General features: G+C 36.3%; 1 protein-coding gene across 4 annotated transcripts; it reads right to left on the bottom strand.

Annotated features, from left to right (window-relative positions):
• Positions 1-5587: 5587 nt before the first annotated feature.
• On the bottom strand, positions 5588-26800 carry LOC106065374 (collagen alpha-5(VI) chain-like). Of its 4 annotated transcripts, none has more exons than XM_056003987.1 (12): positions 26662-26800; positions 23023-23098; positions 22415-22438; positions 20379-20402; positions 17179-17205; positions 16575-16601; positions 15552-15608; positions 13602-13784; positions 11854-12086; positions 8474-8639; positions 7381-7563; positions 5588-5658 (listed from the first exon to the last, which is right to left on the bottom strand). In XM_056003987.1, the coding sequence occupies exons 2-12, from the start codon at positions 23078-23080 to the stop codon at positions 5642-5644; spliced, it is 999 nt and encodes a 332-aa protein (XP_055859962.1). In that variant the 5' UTR covers positions 23081-23098; positions 26662-26800; the 3' UTR covers positions 5588-5641. The 4 variants fall into 4 exon arrangements, with proteins under 4 accessions (XP_055859962.1, XP_055859961.1, XP_055859963.1 ...); XM_056003986.1 differs by lacking the exon at positions 26662-26800 and adding an exon at positions 24315-24441; XM_056003988.1 differs by lacking the exon at positions 26662-26800 and adding an exon at positions 24143-24272.
• Positions 26801-26991: the final 191 nt, after the last annotated feature.

A 26991-nucleotide genomic window follows, 5' to 3' on the forward strand; every position in this document is an offset into this window, starting at 1 on the left:
TAATCATCTTCTTTTTTGAAGTAACAAGGACAAACTACTTGGCCAAGGCTAGAATGGCTACCCGTGAAAGCAGCATTAAGAACCTTGTTCAGGCAAGGATTCATTAAAAATATTCTAAAGCAGACTTAACCTTGTTATCAATGACCTGAATGATGTTTCGGACATACGTAATGCTGTTGGTGTCGTCAAGAAGATTATCTATTTCTTTCGTAAAGTCTTAAGTGAGACCATTGGTGCTAAATTTATCTCGTTTGTGTGAGACACAATAGACTGGGAAATACGAATCCATTCGCGCTTTAAATCTCAACTTTGAGAAGATCTTTGACTGTTTGGCTGATTTTAAAATATCGAAACCAAATTGCGCATGTACAATAAGAGCCTGCTTGTCACATGTTTCTGACTTGTCTTTTCATTGTTGTCAGTTTTTCCTTCACTGTGCTCTTGGAATTTGGAGATTGTCGCTTGCTTTTTTTTTTGTTTTGTTTTATAGAAGAGAGGGATTTAACTGCAAAGCCTCGGTAGGAGGTTTTAAACTCAAAGCCCCATGGTAGGGGGTTTAAACTCAAAACCCCCTTGGTTAACCGCCCCCCCCCCGGCTACTCACATGGATGAACAATAAAAGCAAACATTAATCCAAACATGGAACCAAAGGCAGTGCCGGTGGCTGTTATGTCCCTTTATCTCTGAAGATCTATCCGTTAGTTTATGTTAGCTTAGCTATTTCAATAAATTATTATGTTAATACATGAATCACTTAAAAGTTATGTATGTTCTGCTTTAGATAAAGAAAACAATTGTTTTAAACCATGATATAGTTTCAAAATTGTAAAACAGAACAGGTAAACAATATTTATATCATTTTTACTAAGTAATGGTAAGAGGGGGGGGGGATAAGAAAGAAAAATAAACCATGCCAAATTCTGGATGCCTTCCCCTTAGGTATACGAAATGTCTCTGACACCATCAAGTAGCCATAGCTTCTGGAGGAATCATTTTGTAGGCCCTGCGACGATTTGTCTGTTATAGCTTTTAACAGGTGTCTATTAGAGTCGATGGTACTTTTCAAATTGGAAATAATTGAGATGGTTGAGTACTTTTCTCATTTATAATCAGACTAAATTAAAGGTTTTGAGGTCCCTTCGTGATAAATAGATTCACAGAAGTAATTTCTGTTTATAAATCCTTTTTTTTTGTTTCTTAATTTCCCTTTCTTCCTTTACATATTATACCAGGGATGTACCACACACAAATTGGGTCATTAGTTTTTATGATTTGTATTTGAGTCGCTGTAAATGTAGTATGTTGAACATTTATTTTTATATTGGACAGCTTGTAACTCTTCATTATTATATATCAACACCTGCTCAAGTTTTTGTCCGGGGTATTTTTATCTCAAGCATTTCTCCTTCTTTCCATACAAAATTCTGAACAACTGAAATTAACGCTCAGTAACAACAACAAAATTGCATTACTATAATCATTTCTAACATATATATAAGATGTACATTTTGGGTATATTTTTTTAAAAGACTTGGTCTCTTACTGATCCAATACCAGGTCCCCCGTTGGCTTCACTTGTAATTTTCTGCTCTTGTATAAATTCTATATGATTATTTTAGTTTTTGTTGTTTTGTTCCTATAGGCTCTTCAATGGCTCTGACAGGTGTTCGTCAGGGCCGGCCTTAGTACACTGAAACCTATCCAGCCGCAGTGGGCCCCGCACTTTCATAGGCCGCGCGCGAATTCTAGGTGTAAATTATTCAATTGAACCATTTTAACTTATTATTAAATAAAGGGTTACCGCGAGTTCCTGATTTTTTAAGGAGATCCAGGAATTCTACTGAAATTGCTAAATATACGAAAAAGTCATGAAAATCTCCTGAAATTATTAAAATCTTCTGCAAATCTCTTTAAAAACAGACAAAATTGTCATTCAATATGGAAAACGCCAATCCTTCTCGCGATAAAAAAAAATTGCCATTGTCAGCTTTCATTTAATAAGAATGTAATAATAAGGCGAATTTTAGCCAAAACAAGAAGTTCAAATATTTTATGTACTTTAATAGTAAAGGTAAATAGTCAGTGGCATACAAATATATAATTAAATATATCTGGACCTTTAAAAAAAATCAAAAGCGATATTTTGCTAGTCGATAGTAAATCTTAAAGGCAGATCTGAATGTTTATTGGCTTATCTCTACTGTAGATGGCTCGTAAAGTCAATTTGACAGTGGTTTTGTACTTAGTAAAGTATGAATAAAATGCAAAGACGAATTTATGTTTTTAATACAAAATCTTAATTTTCACTTATTATCTTTATCCCTACCCAGACTGGGCCTCACGCAATCCGTTTCGCATAGGGCCTTTGTTCTATCAGCGGCCCTATTTGTTTTGTTTGTCTAGTTCCAAGGGATGCAATTCTTGCGACGCTTCACTTTTGGTGTATCTAAACAGTTGCGTCCCTTTATACACTTCTAAGGCTGCGGGTTACTCTCCATTTTATATCATGGGGATTGAGGTCATTGCTTAGTTGCATTGTTGACCCAATGGTAAATGAATATTAGTTAAAAATTCATGCAATAAGTTTGATTTTTTTTTAACTTGTTAGTATTTTGCATAAATCTTAAATTCTTATGTTTAGAATGCACTTCAAAGTGCGTACCGCTAAAATTATTTTACACTTAGAACTAACTAGCATTGCCCACAACCTTCGTCCGTTGATATTGTCCCAGGCTATATATTGGTTATTCTGGGCCATTCTGGGGCCCTAACGTACTCCCGTTATGTTGTTTGGCACTTCAAATAAAAGCTTGTGAATAGAACTACGTGCTCTTTCTCTCACTTAATCTCCTTCTCTCTTTCTCTCTCTTTAATTATCATTTTATCTCTCTCTCTCTTCTCTTTCCCATTCTCTCTCTCTTTTTCCCTCATTCTTAATTAATCTCTCTCTCTCTCTCTCTCTTTTTCTCACATTCTTCCTTTATCTCTCTCTCTCTCTCTTTTTCTGAACCTGCGCTTTTTTTTGCACGCTACGCCTTGAAATAACTGCTAGTTAGACTTTAAATAGTTCTCTCTTTGTGTTTTTCTACACATTTGTTTCATTCGCATTATCTCCCTGAATCTTGTGCTCTCTCTTCATCTCTCTCTATATCTATCTATCTATATATCTATCTCACTCTCTCTCTCTCTCTCCTCACTCTCTCATACTCTCTCACTCTCTCTGGTCTCTAACCTTTTTTTTTGGCACCTTGCTTGTCGTCATGGTCTCCCATATATATATTTGACTTGAGCTCTGGAAATGGCCGATGTATACACATATCACACATCACACATATCACACATATCACACATACACATATCACACATACACATATCACACATACACATATCACACATCACACATAATGTAGCCAATGAATTCTAGTTCCCGTTCTCCCACAAACACACAACAACAACAAAAATAGTTTTAAATATTGTCTCTGACTTTTCCCGAGTTCTCCTTTCAATATCGAAAGTTTTAAAGGCTCTATGTTGCTTTTTGTCCCCACTGACACAATCTGTAACATAAGGCATCTCCCCAAAACACACTGACACAATCTGTAACATAAGGGATCTCCCCAAAACACACTGACACAATCTGTAACATAAGGGATCTCCCCAAAACACACTGACACAATCTGTAACATAAGGGATCTCCCCAAAACACACTGACACAATCTGTAACATAAGGGATCTCCCCAAAACACACTGACACAATCTGTAACATAAGGGATCTCCCCAAAACACACTGACACAATCTGTAACATAAGGGATCTCCCCAAAACACACTGACACAATCTGTAACATAAGGGATCTCCCCAAAACACACTGACACAATCTGTAACATAAGGGATCTCCCCAAAACACACTGACACAATCTGTAACATAAGGGATCTCCCCAAAACACACTGACACAATCTGTAACATAAGGGATCTCCCCAAAACACACTGACACAATCTGTAACATAAGGGATCTCCCCAAAACACACTGACACAATCTGTAACATAAGGGATCTCCCCAAAACACACTGACACAATCTGTAACATAAGGGATCTCCCCAAAACACACTGACACAATCTGTAACATAAGGGATCTCCCCAAAACACACTGACACAATCTGTAACATAAGGGATCTCAACAAAGCACATTCACACAGCTTTAATAAGCCCCTTTGTATTGTTGTGTATTGTTTAAGATAAAAAAAAATATATTAATCTGCTTTTTTTAGTAAACTTTTTACAGTGTCCACAATCACAATGGAGAGTTATGCATCAAAGAATATTCATTTTATTTTTAATTTAGTTTGTATAAACTTTGAACACTCGCATTCATGCAGTAGTTTCTTTTTTTTTTTAGGGAAAAAAAGAAAGTATGCTTAGAATAAAAAATAAGAATTTCTATTTTGCTTTATTAAACATTTGTATTTATTGTTTATATATAGAATTAGGATTTATGGCTTCTCTCGATAGAAAGGAACCATAGATCTAATATATTCTACTTTCTAGTATATCAATCGTAGACTGTAATAAAAATTGTATCAATATATTTGAAGCCCATACCCCACCCCCAACATCATTTTTAGCAGCCCCTGAAAGGGAAATAGAAGCTATTAGTTTTGTGTGGTATGTCTGTACGTCTGTCCGCCCCATTTAGATCTCGCAAACTAGAAAGGATATTTGAAATCCGACATCATGATATTGTAGACATTTCAAAGTACTGATGCAACGGCTACTTTTTTCTTTTCTGAAATCAACTATGCAAGCAGTTTTTTCATAAAAATACACCATTGTTACTATTAATAGTAACAAATACGGAAGGCGTTTAGTAAGGGAATCTTTCATCAGCAATATTTTTAACAAATTTATGCAAACGGTTTTAGATTTTTTGTCAATTTTTTTTTTACCATGTATTGCTAAGTAGATTAAGTTCTGTTCTAATTTATTTTTTAAAAAAATGTTTACTTATCTTTTTAAAAAGAAAAAATCTATTTAGTATACCTATAAGTGAAACATAGTTTAAAACAACAATTACTAAGTAGTTTTTCATATTATCGTGAGAACTAAAATGCATAGGGAAATGTATATACAACAATCTTCTGCAATTTGTGCGCCAGTTCTCACAGCGCGACGCCATGATGCTCTATCATGTACTTCTATCTCCATGGTGGCAGGGGTTTTAGAGAAACTTCGAGGGTGTTCCTGAAGCTTTTTCTTTGTCCGCCTGTGATCGCTTCCCTTTCCTTAATTGGTCTTATCTTATCTTATCTTTTATATTACATAAGTTACTTGATGATTACGTTCTACGCGTCATACACTTAGTCAAACAGAAGTCGTCTAGTGATGCGGGGGTCTTCCATTCTCTAGCTGTGTCCAGCCCATCCCAAGTTGGGACTGCATCAGGATTGTGTGGATGCTTTGCAGGCCTGCTCTTCATATGACTTCTAGATTAAATAAACAGACACAGCCCGCCCCACATACATTTGATAATGTTTAATTTAAGAAAGACTAACCAAAACCAAAAAAAAAAAAAAAAAGAAAGACGACGTAGTAGTGTTTGTAACATATTTTAATCTTCAAAATATTCTTCAGTCTGTACACATTGCTAACTCCTGCCAGTTTCTGTTATGAATATATATATATATATATATATATATATATATATATATATATATATATATATATATATATATATATATATATATAAATATATATATATATATATATATATACATATATGTATATATATATATATATATATATATATATATATATATAAATATATATATATATATATATATATACATATATGTATAAATATTAATAAAATGTAATAAAATTCATTTTTAAATTATATATGAGAGCGAGACAGAGACACAGACAGACAGAGACACACACACAGAGAGAGACAGAGAGACAGATTTTTTTTACAACTCCGTGGACAAAATTATAAAGAGAAAAGGCATTAGTGTCTTAAAACAGTAGCAAGCACATATACGAAAATAAGGGGGTCCTTTGAATGCGCAATTTTAATACTTTGCTTCTTATCAAGTTTCCTAAGTAGGTAGGCCTTAATCAGATTATTATCTATTGTCATATTAAATACAAGCAATACTGAATCTCAGTCTAATTACTGTTAGGCCCTTCCGAGCTGTGTCTAATGGAGATAAGTCAAACGAGGTAACACCCAAATAACAAAATCACATAACACTGTTTATTTTTTAAATGGGTTCATATATTTATTTAATGGTTTTGTTTATTTTCTGTTATGTGGCCTGCGACACGAGTGCTGGAAATTAAAATGGCCCACCGGCCCACCGGCCGACTAATGTTTCACATCGCTGTTTTATCTCATTAATAATTGAATTAAACATTATTGCATGTACCTAGTTTTTGCTATTACCTAATTTCATAACATCGAACCAAACCCGAATCCAAACTATAGACCTGACTGAACCGAACTCGAACAATATATGTCATCAAAACGAACTGAACTTAAATCTTGCCGAACCGAACCGAGCCCGAACTTAAAAATAGTTTTCAAATTCCAATTTCTACCTAAAATCTTAGTTTTGTTTTGACTAGTCACGTCATTGTTTCTAAGCCAGTAAGCTTCGGGGAGGAGTGGCTCGTTAGCCAGGGCTGGCTACCCACCTAAGAGAAGTAAAACTCTGAATTCAAACCTCTGTTGCCTTGCAGCTATACCCAATCATGGAAAAGCTTCGAGAGTCAACCCTGAGGAGAAAATCAGGAGCTGGCGACCCTAAGGCAGTTTGCAGTACCCGGTGCTACACTCTGGCAGAACCTGCGACGCCGCTGACTTCAAACTGTTTCGGCACTGCCGTTCCTTTGGATACATCAGCTTCGTGGAGAAGGGGGGGGGAACTATGTGTGGGCGACATCGTTCCGTACACAGCTAATGCCCAGGCATTCATTTCATTTCCATGAGATGATCCATAGTCGCTTGGCGACTGAAGGAGGCCATAGCCTTGTTTCTAAGTCAAAACTTTCCCTTTCCTAGAAAGAAATAACTATTTCCCAATCGTTCCATAACATTACGCAAGTACTTTGAAGTGAACTCAAGCAAAACCCAATTAACCATCGACTGACTGATTCAACGGTTTGTAAAGAAAAATAAAAAGGAGTTAGGTAAAGAGTGGGTTTGTAGACCTATGTTATTGCGTAGCCGAAAGGTAGCGAAAATCAAGACATCTATTTGGTTAACATTAAAAACAAATAAACAAAGACCATTGGACAAAGAACAATGAAAATAGGTTGGCATACTTGTAAAAACATAATATTTCAACTCTACTTCGGTTAAATCTATGACATTAGTACACTTACGTTCGCAGGTAAAATTGACCAGTTCTTTCTTTATGACATCCAACAGGGTAAAGTTTTCAGCGGAGAACACCTTGTTAGGGTCAGTGGCAATTGCCTTCAGCTCTGTAGTGTCCACCTCGCTCCCAATACCAACGGCTATGATAGTGACCCCGGACTTCTTCAGAAGTTCTGCTTCACTGATTGCTGCAATTATAACATTCGCACTATTGTTTATATCATCTATTGATCTATCTATCTATCTATCTATCTATCTATCTATCTATCTATCTATCTATCTATCTATCTATCTATCTATCTATCTATCTATCTATCTATCTGTCTGTCTGTCTGTCTGTCTGTCTGTCTGTCTGTCTGTCTATCTATCTATCTATCTGTCTAAATATCTATCTATCTATTTATCTATCTATCTATCTATCTATCTATCTATCTATCTATCTATCTATCTATCTATCTATCTATCTATCTATCTATCTATCTATCTATCTATTTATCTATCTATCTATCTATCTATCTATCTATCTATCTATCTATCTATCTATCTATCTATCTATTTATCTATCTATCTATCTATCTATCTATCTATCTATCTATCTATCTATCTATCTATCTATCTATCTATCTATCTATCTAAGTAAATATCTATCTATCTATCTATCTATTTATCTATCTATCTATCTATCTATCTATCTATCTATCTATCTATCTATCTATCTATCTATCTATCTATCTATCTATCTATCTACCTATCTAAGTAAATATCTATCTATCTATCTATTTATCTATCTATCTATCTATCTATCTACCTATCTAAGTAAATATCTATCTATCTATCTATCTATTTATCTATCTATCTATCTATCTATCTATCTATCTATCTATCTATCTATCTATCTATCTATCTATCTATCTATCTATCTATCTATCTATCTATCTACCTATCTAAGTAAATATCTATCTATCTATCTATCTATTTATCTATCTATCTCTTTTTTCTCTCTCTCCATATATATATATATATATATATATATATTTCTCTATCTTTCTCTTCCTCTCTCTCTCTCTCTCTCTCTCTCTCTTTATCTTCGAAGTTTACTTTTTGCCTTGTCACTAGACTGCCCATCTGTCATGACAATTACGATCTTGCTGGCTCCCGGTCTGCCGCCATAAAATGGAGAAAACAATCCTTCTTCCCTGATCTTCCTGAGCGCCCTGTACGTAAATGTGCCCTGGTTGGTGGGATAAGCAATGCTTCTGATTTTCTGTGGAGATATGGAAAATAGTGTTCAGCATTAGAACTTTAGAACATTGGTTTTGGTTTTAGTGAATCTTTCTAGACTCAGGACACGGATTGCAGAACGTTTGAGTAGAAGAGATCAAAGGGTCGATCTGTGAATGTGTACATATCATTTTTTTTAAACAACTTGACGTGTAATCCAAACACCAGTGACTAACAAACAGATAATTAACAAGCAATTCTCCTATCTTAAAATTTTAGTAATAGAATTTGTTAACAAAGATTTGAAGTGTGGTTGATTTAAAACCGTTTGAAGCGTACGGATTTTTTGTTTTCGTGTTTGACAAGATCCATTGTGTTAGCTGGTTGATTTAAGAGCTATAGTGTCATGTAAGACCAAAGATAAGGCTACAGTGGCATGTAGGACCTATCCATTGAGCAGGCTATGGTGGCATGTAAGACCAAAGCTAATAATAAGGCTACAGTAGCATGTAGGACCTATCCATTGAGCAGGCTATAGATGCATGTAAGACCAAAGCTACTAATAAGGCTACAGAGGCATGTAGGACCTATCCACTGAGCAGGCTATAGATGCATGTAAGACCAAAGCTACTGATAAGGCTACAGAGGCATGTAGGACCTATCCACTGAGCAGGCTATAGTGGCATGTAAGACCAAAGCTACTAATAAGGCTATAGTGGCATGTAAGACCAAAGCTACTAATAAGGCTACAGGGGCATGTAGGACCTATTCATTGAGCAGGCTATAGTGGCATGTAAGACCAAAGCTACTAATAAGGCTACAGTGGCATGCAGGACCTATCCATTGAGCAGGCTATAATGGCATGTAAAACCACAGCTCTGAGCAAGCTCTAGGAACATGCTATAAAAAAAAGTGTTATGAAAAAAAATTTAATAGCTTTGAGCTAGAGGTGTGTTTTCTTGCTGTTGCAGAAATTTTATTTTATTAGAACAAATGTTTCATAGCAATGTAATAAACTTACGGTTACCAAACAAGAACAAAAAAACACAAAAAAAACAAGATCTCTTGTTGAGGTTGTTACATCGGGCCAGGAGGTAACAGACCAAAAAGTATAAATGTCCGACTTTCACTTGGTTGTTTACTGTGGAAGTTTGTTATCAAACAATCTATCTATATATATAATTCTCTTCTTCCCTAAACAGGTCAAACAAGAAGTAAAGGAAAGATCACTCTCTTATTTCTGCGGATAGTCACCCCACGAAAAAAAACAAGAGGGGGGGGCGGGAAACACGTTTTCACAGCTCGCTACGGATGGCTGCGCGCTGGACTGTCAAACCCTGCCTACTCCCATCCCCCTTCGTCTTGCGGGAGGTTTGGACTAGGAAGTAAACTATCGTCAACTCTGAAGGAACATCCGAAACATGTAAAACATTTTACAAACACTAAAAAGCAGGGCCGGACTTAAGCATTGTGGGGCCCTATTCGAAACGGATTTCGCAGGGCCAAGTTTGGGTAGGAAAGCGGACAATAAGTCAAATTTAAGAGTTTGTATTAGAAAATAAATTCGTCTATGTATTTCATTCATTCTTTACTACTTACAGAATTACTTTACGAGCCTTGCGTGTAGCAAAGTTATACAGTATATCATAATAATTCTGTTTCCCACATAGATCCCGCTCAATAGCAAGAATTACCAAATGCTTCAATCTATCTATGAGAATTGTTGACCTCAAGTAATTCTTCATTAGTTATAGGCGCGAGAAGCTTCTTTCACCTGATTACACAGTTACGGCTAATGCATAATGTCGTTTCTATTAATAGCGCGTAGGGTTGACGTTTTCCATATTGAATGACACCCCAAAAGGACAATTTTTTCTATGTATTTCCGTATATTTTAAGGACATTTTCGTATATTTTACAATTTCGGGAGATTTCCAGGAGCTCCTGGTAAATCTACAGGAGTGCGCGGGAAATCTGTTTTAAGTTATAAAATGGTTTAATTTAAGAATTTATACACCTTGAATTAAAAATGCGGATCCTTCGGTCACATAGGTCGCAGTGGCCTAAGACCGGCCCTGCAAAATAGCGGCGTATGCTATACCGCCGGTCGACTAGTAAAATTAAATCCTTCAGATCCTCTGGTGGACACAACACATATGTTCAAGTCAAAGCTAATACTTAGAGATCTTTAAGATCTTTAAGATCTGTAAATTGTTCATTTAAAGAAAGAGTTTTAGCTGATCAATACATCGCCTCGCTGATTGAATGGACGAGAGAGACTCTAAGACAACGTGAACACGGAGGCACTCTTTTAACAAAGCACAATCTGAAGAGAATGTCTTGAGAAAAATTAATATGCAGATTATGATTTATGACGTCTCATTAATTAAAAGCTTTAGCCGACTTTTCTTTGTTCTTCTTTGGACATGCGTCGTCTTTCTGTTCTCCTTTGGACATGCGTCGTCTTTCTGTCCTCCTTTGGACATGCGGATGTATGTTAACCCTAAACTATATAAACCTTGACTTCGAGTCCGAAGATTAATGAGGAGTGCAATATTTCACTTGGTTATGCAGTCCAAGCTGCGACCTACATATTTAGCCACTTCTAGCGCAGACGCAAACATTGTCCGCCGATGGTCGATTTTGATTATCTTTTCGACGTCTACGTCTGTCCTAGGCTGTGGATTTTCTTGTGGGCTCAAATGTGTTTCCCGCGGCGTTTGTAAGTGACCTCCATCTGTATCGTTTCGAAACCAACTGCAGCCTAATGTTCTCTTCTATATAAGTTAAAGCAAGATGGCGCCTAAACTGGTCTGTCTAGCGTTTCCCTGGGGTACCTCTGTTACGCCGACCACCTTTCAGATTACCAAAAAAAAAAGACTGCCTTTTGGCATACGTTCGTCCCGCCTTCCCAATATGGATACGTGTTCATAGTATCTGTCGAACAGTCTCGGACTATAAGAAATCTCTTCCATACCGGCATTCGCTAGAACATCGCTGTTTGTAGTGCGGTCTTGCCACCATATGTGTGGGATAGAATGCAGAGATCTATGAAGCAAGCGATCAAGATGTCTTAGTTGCTCTCTGTATAGTACCTGTGTATAAAACTCATATAGAACTGATCTGGCCGTGGTTTCCATTCCCTCAAACCAAGGTTAAACTAACTCTTGACCCAAATACGTCTGCTAGTTTTACGCAGTCAATAATTCTGTTTAAATAGTTTAAGTAAAGGTTAGCAGCTCCTACAAGTTACCTACATTATAAAGAGATGTCTTGTCACTGAATGTTTTCAAATCAAATATCTTTGTGGTTTCATTGTTGAAGATCAAACATCCGAATTGAATGTCGTTTGGTCCGATTTTGAAGGCCTGTGTAATATCTGCAGCGAATTTCGTCTGATGACCCCAGTTCGTTTCTCCAATACTGCTGGAGGCGTCCAGTACTTCCATTATATCGGATTTCGCCGTTTTTTCACAAGGCTTCACAGTTGCTATAGAAAAATAGTAAATAGTGATTAGGCTTAACCAGCAAAATAAACCTAGCAAAATAGACCTACCAAAATAAACCTACAAAAATAAACCTACCAAAAAAAAAAACAGTAAAAAAGCAAAGAAAAGTACAATATATATAAAATTATATCAAATATATTGATATTGAAAGCGAAATTTTCAACGGGAACCAAAAATAATTCAATATCAACTGATTATGAAATGGCCCAGAACTATCGTATTGCTCGTAATGTTAAAACCAGACAAATCAATACAAATGTCCGTGATACCAACAGAAAGCTCTGTTCACTCTCGGTCTTAGCCTTTTGGCTTCCCCGTGCGGACGGTGGTGCCACGCTCCGAAGATGAAAAAAAGATGAAAATAATCACATGATTATGCAGACCCAGTGTTGACCTTTTAGCTATTCAATTTGTTTTTTTTAATAAACACTATACGTTACATTAATAGTGCTTCCCAATGTTTCGTCTTAACTCTTTCTCTCCTAGCTGACGATATCAGCGTGGATTCCACCAGAATGTGGTATAAATGACGGAGAGAAAGAGTTAAATAAAAGACAATGTAAGTACGATGATCTCTTGGTAGTCTTGATTTACTTCTTGCCAATATGGCCCTGTGGCTAAATAGCCTTGTAGCTATTCACCATAGGAACTTCAGAATTTTTTTGTAGAGACACTATACATGACATTATTAGTGTTTCTCTAGTTTGTATCTAGCAAGACAATTCGAATACGATGGTGTCTCATAGTCTTGATTTACTAGTTGCCAATATGGCCCTGTGGCTAAATAACCTTGTAACTATTCACCATAGGAACTTCAGAATTTTTTTAATGTTTTTGTAGAGACACTATACATGACATTATTAGTGTTTCTCTACTCTGTATTTAACAAGACAATTCGAATAGGATGATGTCTCATAGTCTTGATTTACTAGTTGCCAGTTTGGCCCAGTAGCTAAAAGAAAGTCTGAATATGATGATCGCTCATTAAAAATACTTTTTTCTATCTAAGGAAAATAGTGTCTGACCATTAAAATTTTCTACTAAAACATTGGAGTGGGCACTTTCAGAAAACGTAAATTTTCGACTAAAACATTGGAGTGGGCACTTTCAGGAAAAGTAAATTTTCGACTAAAACATTGGAGTGGGCACTTTCAGGAAAAGTAAATTTTCGACTAAAACATTGGAGTGGGCACTTTCAGGAAAAGTAAATTTTCGACTAAAACATTGGAGTGGGCACTTTCAGGAAAAGTAAATTTTCGACTAAAACATTGGAGTGGGCACTTTCAGGAAAAGTAAATTTTCGACTAAAACATTGGAGTGGGCACTTTCCGGCAATGTAACTCTCTTAAGAAGAAAATACAAAGAGTCAAAGAAAGGGCGACAAGTCATGTTATATTCTTTTGATACGTTTACTTTATTTGTTTTTCAGCACATTTGGTCCCCCCTTTTTTTATTTTTTTTTCTGCTGAAGAGGAAAAAAAAAAACAACAACTTACTTGTTGTCGGGGCAGGTGGATTTGTAGTAGTAGGTTTAGGCGTCGTTTTGGTCGTTGTTGGTGCTGCTGTAGTTGTTGTTGGTGCTGCTGTAGTTGTTGTTGGTGCTGGTTTAGTTGTTGTTGGTGCTGGTTTAGTTGTTGTAGGTTTCGCTGTTGATGAGGCACATGGTCGTCTAGTAGTTTCTTAAAAATAAAAAATAAAACAATTTAAGAATTAATATAAAATTTAAAAAAAATAGAGATCTAAGATTTCATTAGTTCTTTTGTGAAAGATAAACAATGGGATATTTTAAATTATGCAGCTTTTCATTTTTAATTGCGATCTTAGTTAAGATGACGCGTTGGTTGTGAGGTAAAGTGCAGGGGTGCCGAGTTCCAATCTTAATAAAGACTGGGATTTTTAATTTCGGAACCCTGCCAGCTTTGATTTCTTGTTAATGGCTACCTTTTGGTTTCTACTCTAGAAAATGTAGAGGCATTTAGATAGAGATTTTGCTAAACATATTGTTAGACATAACACTAAAATATTGCTTGACATACATCTGAACATATTGCTTAACCTTTGCTAACCAAAAGCTAATCGATATTGAACATATTTCTTATGTGATCCTATAAATTGCATACGCTCCTAATAACAGTTGATAATTATCTCCTACGCTTATTAATGTGCCGATCTAAGCTTGCATGCTAATTAAAGAATAAAACTCTGTTAAGAATTTGATTTTCATGGCTGATTCAGGCAACCCGCTCCATGCTCTAGTGGCACTACGGAAGAGGGAGCATGTGTAAAGCATATAGAATATGTAATGGGCCTATATCTTTGTGTCTTTATTAAGTGGGTGTTTCTTGTCAATTTGAAGCTGCGCAGCTGTCAGAGGGTAAAAGGTTAAGGCTTCTTCTTCTTCATCTTCCTCGTTCTCATTGTTATGTTGGAGCGTTCAGATGAATAGAGTCACTAGACCAATACATGAGATGAACTGCGCAGTGGTTTCCAAATCAGGGAGCTCTCCAAATACTTTTCTTTCCATTGGGGTGTTTTGAGAGCCAGTGTCTTGTTCGGGCATCTTGGTAAAGAATGCAGTTTTGAAGGACATGGTCAGCATTATCTGGTGACACTCAACATGGGCAGATTTCAATAGCCATTTTTTTTTATAGGTTTATAGCCATTTTTTATTGGTCTATAGTCATTTTTATAGGTCTATGGAACAACATATTGCTGACTAGCAGTACTAAAGCCCTAGTCTAACGGACCTGTGTGTTGAGCACCTTGCTGTACAGAAGTGAAACATGGTCAACCTAATCATGGCAGGAAAAAAAGCTGAATGTCTTCCACCTCCGATGCCTAAGGCGGATCTTTAAAATAAGGTGGCAAGATAAGATAACCATTGAGGAAATGCTACAAAGAGCAGGGTGCCAGGACATCCGCTCTGTTATCAGCAGCAGACGCCTTGGCTGGCTTGGCCACGTTCGTAGAATGCCAGTAGGTCGACTTCCACAGGACATCTTGTTTGGCGATCTAATAGAAGGCAGGAGAGCCGCTGGTCGCCCACTTTTACGTTATACTGATGTATGCAAACGCGACATGAAGCTCTTCAAAATCGACACTGGCAACTGGGAAGAGGTGGCACTGGACAGATCCACATGGAGAGAGAGTATAAAGGAAGGGTCACGGATTGCAGATGTCATACACAACAGAAGCAGAAAGAAGGGTGAAAATGCAACGGCGCCTGGTGATTATATATGCCCAACCTGCGATCGCAGCTGTGTATCAAGGATTGGCCTCTTTAGTCACACAAGAAGTTGCAAAGGGAAAAGATCGTCTCTCGAGACGTAAAATGCCATTGAGATGGTTATTTTTTAAACTGTTCTTTTTTAAGTCTCTGAATTCTTAGAGTTATTTTGACATAATGAACACTAATTTTAAACAATCAAAAGAAAAAAAAAATATACCTTCTGGATAGTCTGGGTACTCTTGGTAATCTGGATACTCGGGGTACGTTGGATACTCTTAAAATCAAAACAGAAATATTTGTTATTATTTGTAATTGTTTTTATTAGTTATTATCTTTCTAAAAGTTATCCTCGGAGCACTCCAGGCCAAAGTGTATTCGCAGTAATCTGCTCATAGTTTACAATTTCTTGGATTCTACGGTGTACATAAACATGAATACATTATCCAAACTTTCGTATTCTGCTTATCGGAAACACCAAAAAGCTATTAATAGATTTGTCTCCATTTTATGAAAATCTCAGGTAATGGGAAGCATACAAGAGCAATAACCCAAACTGAATTGAACTGAATTTTTTTTCTTAGTGACAAACGTAGAATACCAAAATAAGACCATCTATTGTAAGAGAGTGAATTAAAACATAAAAACATTTCAATAAATACTTAAAAAAACAAAGATTATACTAAGCATAGTTGAATCAATAAGTTTGAATCACTCCTGTAGTTAAGTTTGTAACAGATCTAGACTAACAATAAAAAGCATTTATGAAAATAAATAAAAGGTGAGGGGAACGACTTCAATTCGAACAATTTAAATTCATTTCGAACGATTGATCCGAGAATGGAAAGTGGCAGAGAAATAACGTGTACAAAATGTGTACCAGATGGATATCAGCTTTGTATTTAAAGGGGCTCCTATGTGTTAATTAGTGAAGGTCCATTATTTTTGTTAAGTGGACATTTTGTCACAAAGATAAGAAAAAAAGTTGACACCATAGCCCAAACTTCCTACAGATCATCAGATCAGATCAGTGAAACAAGAGGCAAAGACGACACGATGGACAAACACTTAACTGAGGGAATCGCCCAGAGCAGAACCCGATGGCGAAGTACTGTTGTGGTCATTATACTCCCCATGAGTGAAACGTATAAAGTCAATTAAGTCAAGATCAACAAATTGAGGTAGTTCTATATATTGTTTTTTAAGTATTTCGTTTTATTTTTGTTTGTTTGCATTACCTTACCTGGATACGAGATACCTTCTTCTTTTTCTGAAAGTAAAGAGAAGAAACACAAATGGTAAACAAAAAAAAATACTTTAAAAAAAAAAACAAAGCCAGGATATATCAATATTTTAAGATCTATTTTCCTTAATACATAAAAAAAATTATTTAATTAATTAACAATAATTAATAATTTATTTTTTATTGATATATATTTTGTTAGGGACGAATTAGCAATTGTGCAAAGTCTCATTCATTCATTTCGAGAATGGGAAGTGAGAGAAATAACGTGTTCAAATCTTGTACCAGACAGACGAGTGAGCTGATATAAGCTTTGTAATAAAAGGAGGCTCCTCTGTGTTATTTAGTGAAGGTCCATTATTTTTGTCCAGCGGACATTTAGTAACACAGATGAGAAAAAATGTTACACCCTAGTCCAAACTTTGTGTAGGCCAACAATCAGGTCAGTGGAACCAGAGACAAAGACGACAAGATGGACATTCACCCAACTGAGGGAAATCTCCCATAATCCAATTAGACGCAAGCGGAATAAGTCAATCAAGTCAACGAATCAAAGTCGGTCTAGAAAAAAAAATACTTTTTCTTAATTGGCATGACTATTTACCTGGATAAGCGACACCTTCGCCATTTTCTGAAACGAAAAATGTAAAAAATACTTTTTTTAAAAAAGCCAAAAAATGTTAATATCGTAAGATTTATCTCCCTTAATCAATTAAAAAAAAATTAATTAGTCTTCACTAATTAATTAATTATTTGGTTATTTTTTAAATTGATGCATATTTTGTTAGCAACAATGAATAATGGACCTCATTCACCAAACGGTCACGTGATAGTATTGATAAAACAACGAAAAAAAAACAACAACATAATAACCATTGTTGAATAAAATTAGATAGTAATTTGTATAGAAGAGATAGAGCAGCACGTGACTCAGTGTTGTTTGTTGACGATTGGTGAATGAGGTCCATTGTGCAAAGTTTCCACTTGATCCGAGAATAAAAAGTGGGAGGTTATTGACAAAGTTGGTATTAGCTTTGCCCAGGTACGCTATTCTGCCTCAACTTGGCACTCGGGTGGAAACGATTACTTGAGGAAGTGATTAGGCTAAATGAATAGCAAAAAAAAACAACTCCTGTGGGAGTGTCCAAGGGAATACGAGAGCTTTCCCATTGCACAGTGCGGAGTTGAAAGATAGCCTCCAGGGACCGTTACACTAATGGCGAGCCCTGCACGGTTAGGAAAATGGCAGGGTTCCCGGTGTGCTCGGCCTTTGGCCATGCATTCTAGTCCATGCGCCCGGAGTGCGGATATATCGGAAATATTAAAGTTTTACATAGACATTGACTTGGACCTCTTCCAGACAGAACGGTTAGTTCAAGCAGGCTTACACGCCTAGAGCTCGAAGAGCCATCGGCTCAACTCTTTTGACAATCACATGGTATTAGCTTAGTAAAAAAAAAACTTATATAATTGTATACATGGACCTTTACAAAACAATACTTGAATACACAAAAAAAAGGCCTATTTTAAAAGTCAAAGTTCTAAAAAAAAAATTAACTCAGTTTTATTATCTGTATAGTCAGGCAGTGGTTCTTCTTTAGCTAAAAAGAAATATGAATTCGTATAGATTTTCAGAAGAGTTTTAAGACGTGTCCTAGGCTGAAGTTCACATCAGGTTGCAAGCAGCAATGTGAGATGTCGAAAGGGGGTCGGTATTGGTGATCGCCGCCTCCTCCCTGTTTTCAAAAGCTTTGGATCCGTCCTTACAGGCAGCAGTAGTTTTAGACGATATCACCTCTTCAAACTCACAAAGCCTTCACAGAGCTGACAGCGATATAATCGGAGCGCAGTTTTAAAAGCATACATACAATTACTTGTCATACAGAAGCTGAATGTATGCACCGTTGAGAAACAATAAGTCTGCTAAAGCGTTTAACTTAATATCAAATATATCATTGTTGATTTATTTTGATTCATTTGCAAATGTTATTACAATTGAAAGATTCATTTGTTTGTAAAATGTTTTCTTATATAAAAAAAACAACTGACCAAATGTATTGGTTACTAGCGTCTGTCAAGATCGTTCTGATAGATTAAGATATTAGCAATTACACAATCAACGGCCCGTCGTAATGAACCATTGAAATGTCTCTCGTTTAATTGTGATGCAGGTTCGAACGATACTCTATTTATAGGCTCCCGACATTCCTTTAGAGAAGAAGATTATTTCGTCCTAGTAAACCCAATCAAACCTAATCAAACCTAGTCAAACCTAATCAAACCTAGTCAAACCTAATCAAATCTAGTCAAACCTAATCAAACCTAGTCAAACCTAGTCAAACCTAATCAATCCTATTCAAACCTAATCAAACCTAGTCAAACCTAATCAAACCTAGTCACACCTAATCAAACCTAATCAAACCTAGTCAAACATAATTAAACCTAGTCACCTAATCAAACCTAATCAAACCTAGTCAAACCTAAGGAAACCTAGTCACACCTAATCAAACCTAATCAAACCTAGTCAAACCTAAGGAAACCTAGTCACACCTAATCAAACCTAATCAAACCTAGTCAAACCTAATCAAACCTAGTCACCTAATCAAACCTAATCAAACCTAGTCAAACCTAGTCACACCTAATCAAACCTAGTCAAACATAATCAAACCTAGTCACCTAATCAAACCTAATCAAACCTAGTCAAACCTAATCAAACCTAATCAAACCTAATCAAACCTAATCAAACCTAATCAAACCTAGTCAAACCTAATCAAACATTGTCAAACATAATCAAACCTAGTCAAATCTAATCAAACCTAATCAAACCTAATCAAACCTAATCAAACCTAATCAAACTTAGTGAAACTTAAACTTTGTCAAACCTTCTGCAGGACTATTGTGATAGAAATTGGCTAGGCTTAACTCGTGACCATCATGACGACGATCTCAATCGCAAGGCACACTTACTTGAAGCCATTCATTGCCGCTACAATGTGCTCTGTAGTCAAAGGTGTCGCCAAAAAAATAGGAGTTGGGAAAATAGCATTTGATTATAATGTAGACATCGTCCACGGGTAGTAGGCTGGACCTAAATGATCTAGAATACTAGATCTAGATATACTCATAGGATTCTAGGTCCCGTGGCCTTAACATGTCGTTCGAAGAAAGCATCTGTTAGTGGAAGCAGGGGAACAAGAGTTAGGGAACCATCCCAAGGTCGGGTTACCTTGAGTGACCTACTTATTTTTTAGATGAAAGAGGGACCTGAAAACCTGGTCTGAGACCTACCGTTATAGATAGCCTGAACACTGACCTGCAACGTCACAAGCTGTGACGTGACAACAAGCTATTGTTCTACACTGCCCACAAGCTGTGACGTGACAACAAGTTATTGTTCTACACTGCCCACAAGCTGTGACGTGACAACAAGTTATTGTTCTACACTGCCCACAAGCTGTGACGTGACAACAAGTTATTGTTCTAAACGGCCCACAAGCTGTGACGTGACAACAAGTTATTGTTCTACACTGCCCACAAGCTGTGACGTAACAACAAGTTATTGTTCTACACTGCCCACAAGCTGTGACGTGACAACAAGTTATTGTTCTAAACGGCCCACAAGCTGTGACGTTGCAGGTCAGATTTGAGGTCTTCTATAACGAATGGTCGCGGTCCAACACGTCGGCCTCAAGTGGGCCACTATATGAGAATTATAATGGCGATCATTGCACAATAAGAAAAGTAATTCTGCAATACTCTTTCTTATAATACTTAAGAACTGTACAAGTTGAAAATGGTACATACCATTGTACTCTACCTCGACGTATTCTAAAAAGAGACAAATATAATGTGATCATCATTATGTACATTGCATTTCGTGTTTAATAACTGTATTTCATTTGTGTTTAATTTTTATAACTTAATTTGCATTTATTGATAAAGTAAATATCATTTAATATGATATGATTTTTGGGTGTGTCTTTACTGTAGCTAATTTGTATCTAAATTCTATCTCTACTGTATTTAATTTTCGATCTTATTAGCAGTTACAGTTTATCTAGTTTGAATTTAAATTGTAACAGTAAAAAAAATCTAATATTTATCAGATTGTTGAATATACTGTATGCAATTTTCAGTTCATTTTTTATATGAAAGTAAAAAAATAATTAGCAGAAAGTAACATTAAAATAAATGTATTTTGAATTAATTCCAGATCGTCTATGATTTCCATTCTATTTATTTGTTAAAATCCTTCATTGTAGCTTTTTAGTCTTTATATTGTGCTTTGAACTTTCCAATTCATCTGTTAACATTTCAGTTAATAATTTCTATATAATTAACTCCTAACTGATTACAAAGGAATATTTGAATCAAGTATGGTACTTCCTACTGAAGCGTTAAATCTCAAACTAATAATATTGTGAAAAATATATAACGGTTCAAACCTAAGTTTTTACTTCACGGCCAATTCAGTGGTTACTTTTTTCACCAAAAGATCTATTAATTTCAAAGAAAATGTTTAGACCCTTTTTTCTTAAGAACCCGTACAACCAAAAGAGTTTGCAAGCTAATTGGAGGAGTTCTATACCATTAAAAAATCGCATAATATATATGCGTATCATTTACACTTTGTGTTTATACGCTATTCTCGGATTAAGGGGAATCATGGTGAAGACTGGGATTTTTAATTTCGGGATCTTTGGGCGCCTCTGAGTCCACCCAGCCCATATGGGCACCTGAGATGAACTCCTATTGAAAAATCAGAGCAGGAAGGACTAGTCCTCCCGTAGTGCTCTGGCAAGAAACTTAGCCGTCCGGCGTAGTGCCTCATAGCTACCATACAAGTCGAGTGACTGCACAGGCAAGTCCCCCCTTAGCTCGCTGAGCTGGGGACACTCGTACAAGACATGCGACACTGTTTCGACGCTCTCTCCACAGTGACGGCATCGGGAGTCAAAGTTAGTGCGGAACCGGGCCATATGGGTACCTGACATTAGTTAGGGAAAAGTAAAGGCGGTTGGTCATTGTGCTGACCACACGAACCATCGTTAACCGTAGGCCACAGAAACAGAAAACCTTTACATCATCTGCTCTATAGATAACTACTACAGTTTAAAAGTAAAAGAAAATACTATAAATATTTCGTACTATTTCACTATCTGCAATAATTTTTACATTTTTCTAGTCATGCCTTTGAATGAATCAAATGAAAACGAATTTGTTTGCCATTTGAGGATATTAATCATACCTGACTAATACGCGATACTATGTGGCAAACTATGTGATGAAGAGCCCGTTCGACGATTCGAATGTCGAGAGTTAAAGTCAATGCGCACAACTGTAGCATGATATGAATTCATGAATTGAAGTCTGGATCGTATTTTTTATTAAAATCAATTAAAGTGGTATCAGTTTTAAAAAAGAACCGTTGATTCTTGTTTTGGCCCCGTCATGACTCGTTAGTAAGTCGTATAGAAGTTGTTACTAATCGGGGATTCCCTTGGTGACGCGACGGTACATTAAAAGAATGGTAATAGATAAGAGACAGTCTAACGGATAACGGAGACCTCTTGTAGTTTTGCTTAGGAAATTACATATTTTCTAAGATTCAACGACAGCGGACTATGCCCTCTTGTGTAAATACTTTATTATATTAACGAGTCATTATTCTTTTATTTCTAGTTAGGGTGCCTATATTAGGAACTTGCGGCTCAATATATTTGTAATCAGCGACATCTCAAGTTACATCACACAATCTCTCAACAGATCTACATTGGCAGGTTTCGTAGGAGACTTAAGGTCACTATTTAAATTACTTAAATCTGTTTCATTTTACTAACCTGTGTATTGAAGACCGTTACATACTGTAAGCAGAAGATAAACAAATAACATTACAATACAAAATACTACAACATAGCTAGACTTGTATTAACACAGAACAATATCAAAGAGTCAATGAACGTTTCCAAGATAGACACAGTGTTTACATATAAACTGAGAGGGAGAAAGAAAGATAGAGGAAGAGAAATAGAGAGAGAAATAGAGAGATAGTGTAAGAGAGAGAGAGAGAGAGTGTGTAAGAAAGGCAGAGAAATAGAGAAAGGGAGACTTATAAACCACAGTAACCCAGAATTTCTTTTGTTCAATGTTTTTTTAACTAACAAAACATCCATATATACTGTTCTCTATATAAGCAGGCCAAATCAATTTGACATACTAAAATGGACCCCAGAAAAGCTGTACAAATGCCTGCGTAACAAATATTTCCTTAATACTTCACATCCCCTTCCCCAGCCAGATTTTTTACTGCTGAGCTGTAAGGCTCATTCGCTGTCTGTGTTCAGAAAAAATTCTGTTCAATGTTGTTGTTTTTTTTTCCCTAGTTGTTCAATAACAGGCATGATACATTGTTATGTCTGAAGATATGTCACTAGTGAATCCAACTTACGGAACGTCAGGTAAGGAGTGGCCAGGAAACACAGCAGTACAGTGTTGGAGACCCTCATTGTTGGCGTTCAAGAGAGCTGTGTATACAAGAGAAGCATTTAGTTTCTTTTTGTAGCAAATGTCATCAAGAAAATTGTTTCTACCTATGATCACAAGAATACCGAGTGGCCGAGTGACAAAGTGTTCGTCTCCTTAACCATATGGTAGTCCGAATGCATTGCGTGTACTATAACGTGTCGGAACGAGAGAGAGAGATAGTGAGGAAGATTTTCTTCTCAATGATCCGAAGAATAACTAGGTGGCCGAGTGGAAAAGTGTTCAGTTTCTTAACCAAGTGATACCGTGCTCGAATCCTTGTGAAAACAGAAAATTTGGAGTTGAGGTTGTAGGACATTCCTGAGTTCAGCCACCCCCAATGTACGTAAACTGACGCTGTAGTGGGAGAGTGAAACCAAACACACTAGTTTACCGTCTTTTCTAGAAACCTGTCAGCTTTACATTATCTTACCCCTACCTCCACCACATCCAAACATAAATTAATTTATCTCCCTTTTTCAGTACCAAACAGAATACTTAATTACCAATAATTAATTAATTGGTTACTTTTTTTTGTTATTCATTCATGTTTTGTGAGGTACAAAAATTATGTAAATTTTCAACTTGATCCGAGAATGGGTTTTAAAGAAATATTGGGAAAAAAAAATGTTACCAGACAGACAAACAGACAGAATGAGTTGATAAAAGGTTTTTAATAATACAGCAATGTCTTCCGGTCTAAATGTTTGGGATGAGTTCAGTATTTCACATACCAAATTCACCATGAGATTAATGTCAAGAAATAATAACATCATGAATAAGTTTTAAACTTCCTTAGGTAAAAAACAACTACGAATACTATATTTAAAAAATTACAGCGGTTCCTACAGTATGTTCAAATACTGTTGTAAACATTCATATTTAATCATCAAACAAATAAACAGAAATAAAAAAAAAGCTCTGGCCATTATGGGATTGATCCCACGATATTAGCGTTATTAGTGCGATGTTTTATCAACTACGCTAACTTTCCATGCTACTAGATACGAAAATTTAGCTTAACAAAAATGATTAAATATTTTTACTTCCAACTTCCACCTTCTAACTTTCTTAGACCATATAGAAAGTGTAAAAGCTTATATTAGACATTGAACAATGATGTCGTCAAGGAGAGAGAATATATATCGTTATTTAAATTGATATCACATGTTAGATAGTATGGAGTAAAATAAAATAACAAAATATATAGTCTTTTACCTTATCTGGGCACTGAAATAAGTTAGTATGCATAAAAAAAAAATACATGTCGATAGACTATTTATATCTATACATTAGTCACAGCTTGTTGTTAGTTAATTAGGCAGAAATAGAATGAAGTCAAGTCACGTGGCGACTCCATTGTTACAAACAACGTAGGTTATTAAAAATCCACTTTTCATTATAAATTTCATGAAATAATTTGAAATAGATCATCTATCACTTTGCAATTTTTTTTTATCTTTACCTATCCTTCAGTCTGCTGGACCGTTGGGGCACCATGCAAGATCTCCATTTCTCTCTGTATTTTGTCTTAGTTAGAATCTCTTTCAATGGCAGGCCCGACCATTCTTGTATGTTTTCTACCCATCGCTTTCTCAATGTGCCTCCTTTTCTTTTTTCTGGTACTGTTCCCTGAAGGAAGGTTTTTGCGAGCCCTAAAGACCTTGTATTTACCTTGGTACAACTGAGATTGGACCTTGTATTATGGCCATAGTTTTTTAGCCTGCGTTTATTTTACGATAGTTAGCAGGTCATCGTGGAGTCCAATCGCTGCAGTGACCCTGTCTATAATATCTTCGTTTGTGATGCGGTCTTTGCACTATAGATGCAACTAATTAGGTGGCTGGAAAGGAAAAGCTGAAAATGGCCGAGGGATGAAGCGCTGGGCTTCTGAACCGGGGGGTGCAGAGTTCCTATCCTAGTGTAAGACATGACTCAGTATCTTAAGTCATCCGTCAAGGTACAGGGGTGGGAGTACGAAGAAAGGCTTGCTGGACAATGTCTAACGGACCGGCCTGCTAAAAACAGCTATGGAGTGTGGTGTGTGTGTGTGTGTTTCTATGTTGACATTTTGGAAGAGGTTAGCGATTGGTAGTGTACGATGCAAGGTAAACGTATTTACGTCAGTGGTCTTAGGACTGACGACCACAGAACGTGAGACTGAAAAGAAGTGTTATTGTAGTGAGTTAGATTTTGTTCAAAGTAGCAATAAATGTTATTACTAAAGTTTACTACATTTTAATTTATTTGATATCAACTTAACTTTGTCTATCTAATATATAAAGCACACAGTAAAGCGTATATATCTATGTATGTCCAGAATAGAAATCGACACCGTTTGACCAATCTTGATAACGGCGGAGACAGAAGTGTATGTTTAATATCCCTTCCACAACAAGAGGGCGCTAGGCATAGACAAAAAGTACCTAATTGTGTATCTCTATTAAAGAAAAGAACTTTTAAACAAATTAGGTAAACCTGTGTTATATTTAATTATACAATACTTCTGTGTGGGAAGCGTGGTCGAGAGGCTGAGTACTCCCAAACTTACCTTGGCTTGACTACCTATGAAGGGGGCTCGAGGTTCGACACCCGCCTCGGGCAGAGTTGTGTTTACTGAGCGCCTAAAGGCAGCACGGAAATACCTTCTCCAAGATACCCCCTCTCCCCCGCCCCCACTGGTCCACAACTGAGATTGGACCAAAAAGCACTCTTAGCATGCTATAAGCATGAAAGTAGCGCTATATAAAAGCCATTATTATTATTATTATTATGCCATCTGAACAAGCGAACTCACAACTATGGAGAAACAGTATTGTCATGATAAATTAAAAAGAAATGTGAAAGGAAAATTCTCTAACTTTGACATAGATCTAAATTCAATCCATTAAATCAAGTCAAGTAATATCAGTAATACTAAGTAACTAAGTAAGTAACTAACTAACTAAGTACTTGACCCGCAATCTGTGGGTCATATCAGGCTAGTACTATAGTAAAAGTAATATTTTGCATTGTTCACAAGGAAGCTATTCAAGTTATATTACGCATACAGCGGTTTTGTTGTCTACCAGCAATTTGGGGCAACAAGTCAATGGCCGTCAACATCACTCGAGAAAATGGAGGGAATTGGTCATTTGAACTGTCACAGCACGCCCTACGACGAAAGGAAAGGGACAGATGATGATGATGATGATGATTCTATACAACTTTCTGTGATCAGGGCAAAAAAAAAATTCTTTGGGACCGCTGAATATAAAAGCTTTAAAGGCCTCTACAACATTAATTGCTAGCGTTGCGGGAATGCCCAGCATAAGGTAATGCAGTGCAGTCATCCATTAGTGGGTTGTTTATTTTAATCTGTACCGATGTACCAAGGTGCAATATTGCATGGCATACTTTTGATCAGCTGATTGATCAACAGATCTTAAAAATAACTTACGAATGACAAGTTGGTGAATCAGCTTAAGCAACGATTTGGGTAAAAAACAAGAAGATTTAGACAGAAAGATTTAGCAGTGATTTCATAAAACGAAAAGTAAAAATTATTTTTAGTTAATAGGCTTACCTAATTGTCTAGCTATTTCTATTAGTCTAACCATAAAATTGAAAACAAAACCTCTCAATTGCCAACGATCAACCATGATTGGAGAGTAAATAATGGTGGGCAAACTAAAATATCGGAATCCACCCCCCCCCCTTTTTTTGCGACCCACTTAATGGTCTTATAGATAGTTTTATAATAAAAATGTTTGGATTTCTTTGATACAAAAATACTGCAACATTAAAGGGCAGTGTAACGATATTTTAAACATCCAGCCAGTGTCGTAGTGGTGTTCATTGATCTCGAGACTGCGAGTTGAGCTGCAGGTAAATGGGACTTCTGTTGACTATGCGT

Source organism: Biomphalaria glabrata, chromosome 11 (assembly GCF_947242115.1).
Source record: "Biomphalaria glabrata chromosome 11, xgBioGlab47.1, whole genome shotgun sequence".
NCBI lineage: Eukaryota > Metazoa > Mollusca > Gastropoda > Planorbidae > Biomphalaria > Biomphalaria glabrata.